The sequence below is a fragment of the Palaemon carinicauda genome, chromosome 26 (assembly GCF_036898095.1).
Source record: "Palaemon carinicauda isolate YSFRI2023 chromosome 26, ASM3689809v2, whole genome shotgun sequence".
Lineage (NCBI taxonomy): Eukaryota > Metazoa > Arthropoda > Malacostraca > Decapoda > Palaemonidae > Palaemon > Palaemon carinicauda.
The window spans coordinates 80,895,207-80,902,706 of NC_090750.1; the positions used below are offsets into that span (position 1 = coordinate 80,895,207).

Consider the following 7,500-nt stretch of genomic DNA (forward strand, 5'->3'; position numbering starts at 1 on the left):
ATATATATACTGTATGTATATATATATATATATACTGTATGTATATATATACACACTGTATGTGTATATATATATATATATATATATATATATATATATATATATATATATATATATATATATATATATACACACACACCCAAATAAAAAAAAAACGACAACAAACATCTCCACCAATATCCCTTACCACACGTTTGAATGACTATCCATCATTAATGATTAACGAGATTCATACATTTTGACATTCTTTTATTCCCGCGGCGGCAGGGCGACCCAAATTCGAATTAACCCCCTCCCCCCTTCATCGTTTCTCAGGGCCAAAAGAGGAGGTTATTTTTCAGGTCGCGGGAGGAGAATTAGTAGCGGCGCAGCCTTTGTTCACAGCTAAAATTCCCGGGGTGTAATTCCCAGAATTTACGGGCCTTATGAGACACACGAAGGTATGCGTTGCTCTCTATAAGGTTTTAAGGTTTATTTCAATAATCGTTTTGTTTATACGAGGCAAAAATGCCATAAATAGCAGATAATTTCTGAGGCCAGTCGTGTTTTCAAGGAAGTATACTCGAAGCAAATTTAAAGGTTTAAAGGTCGCTCAAGAATGGCAGAGGCAAGGGACAGTGACATTGACCTAGCAAGCAGGACAATGCCCTAGCGACTGACCATATATTATATGATCAGCGCCCAAGCCTCCTCCCCACCCAAGCTAGGACCAGGGAGGGCCAGACAGTGGCTGCTGATGACTCAGCAGATAGACCTATAGGCTCCCCCAAACCCCCCAACCTTAGCTCACAAGGATGGTAAGGTTGCAGACACTAATGGCACTAACGAGTCTGAGCGGGACTCGAACCCCCGTCAGGCAAACGCCAGGCAGAGACATTACCAATCAGGCCACAACAAGAAGATTGGTGATTTCTTTTAAATCCGGATACTTTGATCTTCTCTTTTTAGGAATAGATTGTATACTGGCATAGAAAGACCATAACCGGACGAGAGTGGAAGGACATGTCTGAGTCCTTTGTCCTACTGTGGACTATAGTCAATTCTTTTTAGTGAGGCAGATTTGCAGCGATTCACAGGGGTGCCCTTTTAGCTGGGGAAAGTTTCCTGCTCGCTAATTGGTTGGAGAAAGTAATTCTAACCAATCAAACAGCAGGAAACTTTTCAGAGCTAAAATGGCACGGCTGCTTGTCGGTGCAAATGTGCCTCATTAAAAAATTGAGTATACTTACGCTTGAAGATGTTATATCCTGACAATCAAAATATCATTTTCCTATGAATTTGCATCTTTCAAACGATTCTGACCCATATTCATGTCGGAAAGACGTAATGTAATGGATTGAGAATCACCTACAAGACTAACAATAATCGGAAACCTCTGTGAAAACCCGTGGAGGTTTGGGTCGGGAAAAAGCAAATGAAATAAATAGATACATCATAATAAACTAATCCAGCATCACATCCTGACCTCCCCCCTCCCTTGACATAAGACTGTACCACATGTGTTTCATACACGATTGTGCAATGTAACTCCATAGCTTTTTTGTTTTATGGCTCGCTCTTCCCTGCATTGATAATAGATCAACCTGTGCAAGCTAAGAGCAAAGAGCTAAAAGCAATAACGTTAGAGTGTACGAACATGTATGAAACACTTGCGGTATACGTATACTTATATAAATATAATAGAATCATCTTAATTCGGGAATACAGTCGTGGCCTAAACTTAAGTTTATCTATAGAAATTAATTTCTCTGAAATAGATGACTCTGTAACAACAAGTTAAGACAATCTGTAACAGGAATAATCTACCTCACATAAGTTATTTATCTAGAAAAATTATATCTTTTTTATTACTTTCATTACAGATATTTCGCCCAATTCAACAACTCAACGTTACCTTAACTATTCAGCGTGGGAAGTAATGGGGAAAATTCACTGATGCACGGAAAATTCTCAAGTATTGAATGAAAATAGGAATACAATTGTAATAAAAAAATATTAAATATCAATTGTAAACAGGATTAATCTCACATCTGATAAAAAAAATGCCTTCGAAATACAATCAAATAGTCTTAATCCCTCTTCTTCTTTCGACCTTATTAATCCGACTGTATTGCAGGGTCAGACGCTCGAGTTAACTTTTTATCCCCCCCCCCCCTTTTTTTTTTCTTGCATCTTCTTTCCCCAGTCCAACCCAACACCACCAACTCATACATTCTTCACTAGATCAATCCATGACATACTGATTGATTGACTGATTGATTTGAGGTTTTCTGGCATCCTGAAATCTGAGGTCATTGACGCCGATATCGTAGATTCTAAATAAAAAAAAATAAGAGATTATTCAGTTAAAACCCTAAAAACAAAGATAGTCATTTTAAAAGTTAAAATAAAGCAAAAAATACCACTAGAATGGTAGGACACATTATGATTTACTGACGCCTCCTCCTCTTCATAAAGGGTATATTCTTAGTACTCTTTGATTGGTTCAACCTCTTCCCTTCTTATTAAAAGGCCATAATATCTCAGTTCTGAAACGATCTTCCCTAGCCTTTTCCTTTACCTTACATATTTAAAGGTTTAAAGGCCGCTCATGAATGGCAGAGGCAAAGGATTGTGACATTGCCCTATCAAGCAGGACAATGCCCTAGAGACTGACCATATAATATATGATCTGCTGCCAAGCCCCCTCTCCACCCAAGCTACGACCATGGAGGGCCAGGCAATGGCTACTGATGACTCAGCAGATAGACCTATAGGCTCCCCCAAACTCCAACATCCTTAGCACACAAGGATGGTAAGGTTACAGACATTAAAGGAACTAACGAGTCTGAGCAGAACTCAAACTCCCGTCTGACAATCGCCAGTCAGAGACGTTACCAATAAGCCACAACAACCATTTACTTTATAGCTTGACTCTCCCTCCTTTCCAGTAGGGATATTCCAGCAATCCATCTCACTACACTCATCTCGGCTCTTTCCAACAGTGCTTCCTCTTTCGATAAGTGCCCATGTTTCTGCCCCATATAAGATTACAGAATAATAACCGTCTTATAAATCATATTTGAGCATTAACGGCATGTTCTTTAGAAAAACAACTCTGTTACATCCCTCAATTTTTCCCGTGCTTCTTTCACTCTTTGTCTCACTGCTCTCTCGGTACATATCCCCCTTGTTATTACTGATCTCGAGTAATTAAAATTATTGTTCTGTTTTAACACTGTTCTATCTTCCATTTGAATGTTTGCTTCTCATGTCCTTCTCTACGAAATAAAAACGTAAACTCTCCTGTTTCCATCTAGATTTATACTCTCGGACTTGTCTTACTTAAAAGAAATAGCATCAACTGGGCTCTTTCCTTTCACAAACCCAAACTGCTGCTCATGTATATTCATCAACTCTCTCAGACTTCCTTCTGTTCTTTCTAGCATCTTGAATACTGGCTCCAAAGGCTGCATTCCTCTTTAGTTCTCGCAATTCAACACGTTTCCTTCTTGTTTATATAATTTAATCATCCAACTATGTTTCCAATTCATTCATATCTCCTCAACATCCCAGATATCTTCCAGTAGTGTGTGCACCCATTCTTTGCTTCGATTTTCCCAATGCCGTTACACTGATAAAAATTTGCCGTGGAGGAAAAAAAAAAAACACACACACACACACACACGGTAAAAGTCGTGGAATAAATGTTGCCTGGCATTCACCATTTGAAAAACGGATATATTGACGTAAAAGGGTGATATTACAGTCACCAACCCGTAAAAGATAATAACTGTGCAGGGTATAATTACAGCCGGCTGTATTCTACTGAAATACGGCTGAGAACAGTAAATTTTACGGAAAATTTACGATTAAAATTACGGTTTTTTAACATTGTAGTGTTGCAGTGGCCTACTGAAGACGTCCTTGCTCAAAATTGATAACTTCTTGTAGTGTCTGCAACCTCGCTCTCATTGTAAGATAAGGATGGTGGGTTTGGGAAGCCCATGGGTCTACCTGGATCTACCTGCTGAGTCATCAGCAGCCATTGCCTTGCCCTCCCTGGTCCTAGCTTGGGTGGAGACGGGACTTGGACGCTGATCATGTGATATGGTTAGTCTCTAGAGCATTGTCCTACTAGCTACGGCAATGTCACTGTCCCTAGTCTCTGCCATTCATGAGCGGCCTTTAGGCCTCAATCATTTCTATAGTAACCTCTTACTCTCCTGCAGGTTTATTTATTTTTACCATTATTTATAGCAATCTTGACTTCAATCTATTTATATTTGGTACTTCTACTTGAGGAACATTTTTCATTTCTTCACACTTATTTTCAATATTTAATAGCTGTAAGAAATAATGTTTCCATCTTCTCTTGACTTCCCCTTCCTCAATTACGATATTTCCATTTTCATCTTTAATAATTCCTACCTCTTTTACATCCTACCTGTCTTTTCTACTCACTTCTACAATTCTTCAGATTATCTTTTCTCCCTCCTATGTTCCCATCATCTCAAACAATCCTCTCCTGGTTTCCCCCTTTGCAATCACTACCACTCTCTTTACTTCTCTTTTTATCACACTCTCTTTGTTTCCTTTTTTATCAGTCTATATTCCTCTCTTGTTTGGTAGATGTTATCCTCTTCCCGCTCTCTTCTGTCTATATTCTTTTCCTTCACAGCTGTTTAAACCTCTTGATTTCCCCCACCATATTTCTATTTTCTTGTTGCTGCTTACCACTTGTCCTTCCACACAGCTCTGTTGTTGCTGGTACAGTTGGCTTCAATAATTCCAGTACTCTGACGTATCTTTCGCTACCCATGAATTGTACCGTAATTAATGAAGCCAACTGTACCATAATCTCTTCCATAGCATCCCATATCTCTTCTGGCGATTCTGACATTCCATTTACATCTCTATCTTCTCAGGCTCTTTTCCACTTCACTTTTAAACTCTACCTTTCTCTCTAATTAACTTCCTAATTCTGATCTTCCTATTTCTCGCTGGTGTTTTACTTTCAGCCTAAAATCTGCCACTAAAAGTTTACCATGTTGAGCTACAACGGATTAATTTGTAATAGTCTTACTTTCCTTAATGATTTTACTGTCTTCCTTCTTAACCAATACATTCTATTTGTGTCTATTAGAAACTCATCTAAACCGCACCCTATATATATATATATATATATATATATATATATATATATATATATATATATATATATATATATATATATATATATATACATACATGCATACATATAACTACACAGAGTATATAAACATACAACATATGTATATATATATATATATATATATATATATATATACACATATATTTATGTTGTATGTTTATATACTCTGTGTAGTTATATGTATATATACTTTATATGTATGCATATATATATATATATATATATATATATATATAAACATACACGATATATATATATATATATATATATATATATATATATATATATATATATATATATACACACACTTGCGTGTGTCAATGTACATAATAGAGAGAGAGAGAGAGAGAGAGAGAGAGAGAGAGAGAGAGAGAGAGAGAGAGAGAGAGAGAGAGAGAGATACCCAATGCATAACTCACCAAACAACACTGCATCTTCATATCATAGTAAGAACGGAAAAAAAATAGTAAATAATTATGTGTCAAGATTGCTTAACCAAGGACGAAGGTAAATCATCTCAGTGGTTATTAAATTGAGAAGGCTGACGAGGAGTCCATTAAGGTATTACCGATTAAGCCTAACTGTTCCTTACACGGGTTGTATGACGTATAGGGTAAAAATATTACTACGTATAGGGTAAAAATATTACTACGTATAGGGTAAAAATATTACTACGTATAGGGTAAAAATATTACGACGTATAGGGTAAAAATATTACAACGTATAGGGTAAAAATATTACTACGCATAGGGTAAAAATATTACTACGCATAGGGTAAAAATATTACTACGTATAGGGTAAAAATATTACTACGCATAGGGTAAAAATATTACTACGCATAGGGTAAAAATATTACTATGCATAGAGTAAAAAATATTACTACGCATAGGGTAAAAAATATTGCTATGTATAGGGTAAAAATATTACTACGTATAGGGTAAAAATATTACTATGTAAAGGGTAAAAATATTACTACGTAAAGGGTAAAAATATTACTACATATAGGGTAAAAATACTACTACATATAGGGTAAAAAATATTGCTACGTATAGGGTAATAAAATGTTACTACGTATAGGTTAAAAATATTACTAGGTATAGGGTAAAAATATTACTATGTATCGGGTAAAAATATTACTATGTATAGGGTAAATATATAACTACTTATTGGGTAAAAATATTACAACGTATTGGGTAAAAATATTATTACGCATAGGATAAAAATATTACTACTTATAGGGTAAAAATATTATTACTTATAGGGTAAAAATCTTACTAATATAAGTATCAGGTCTATGTTTTTGTCTTCATCAACTGATGACCTATATTGTGAACTTTATTGAAAAAAAAAAAATTATACCAATAACATTAATATAACAAAACATTACTAATGTAAGTATCAGGTCTGTGTCGCTTTCTTCATTAAATGGTGAATCTTATTATCAACTTTTGTAACTATTGTAATAACAACTACAACGAAGGGGAAAATAATAAAACTATATCAATAAGACAATATAATAACAAATAGCAACAACAAAAAATGCGAAATCAAAATATAAAAAATTACATTGTGAATTTTTTTAATAAGAATACCAACTACAAAAAAGGGAATACAAATGTAAAAAATTAAATTATAACAAGACTATATACTAACCAAAAAGGAAACAACCAAAAAATGCTAAATAGAAATATAAAAAATTAAAACTATAACAACAAATTATATAATTAACCTAAATAGCAGCTAAAAAAATGCGAAATAAATGTATAAAAAATTAAAACTATGACAGCAGACTATATATTTATGTAAATAACTACAAAATAATACAAAAAGTAAAAGATGAAAATTATAGCATCGAACTGAACGAATAAAGTAATTTAACAATTTAAACATGAAGCTGATAACTAAATAAGAGTTTTAACTATTAACAAAATATGATTACATTCAATATAAATAAGTATACACTATACCACACAGACAGCTAAAAACTATAAACATAAATATATATATATATATATATATATATATATATATATATATATATATATACATATATACATATATATTATATATATACATACACATATATATATATATTATATATATATATATATATATATATATATATATATATATATATATATATGTGCGTGTGTGTGTATATATATATACATACAATATATATATATATATATATATATATATATATATATATATATATATATATATATATATTAAAAAGGAAGTTCAAATTAATTACATTTAAAATCAACCCTGCTCGAATTAGTTTCTTTAAATCACTTTAAATCAGAAAAATTAGTTAAAGTAAG

General features: G+C 33.6%; 1 protein-coding gene across 1 annotated transcript in view; it reads left to right on the top strand.

Annotated features, from left to right (window-relative positions):
* Nucleotides 1–5,649: 5,649 nt before the first annotated feature.
* The window catches only part of LOC137620032 (octapeptide-repeat protein T2-like), a 12,269-nt gene continuing 10,418 nt past the window's right edge, over nt 5,650–7,500 (top strand). The window contains exon 1 of the mRNA XM_068350311.1: nt 5,650–5,680. Coding sequence (XP_068206412.1) covers nt 5,650–5,680 — 31 coding nt within the window. The remainder of the gene's footprint in view (nt 5,681–7,500) is intronic.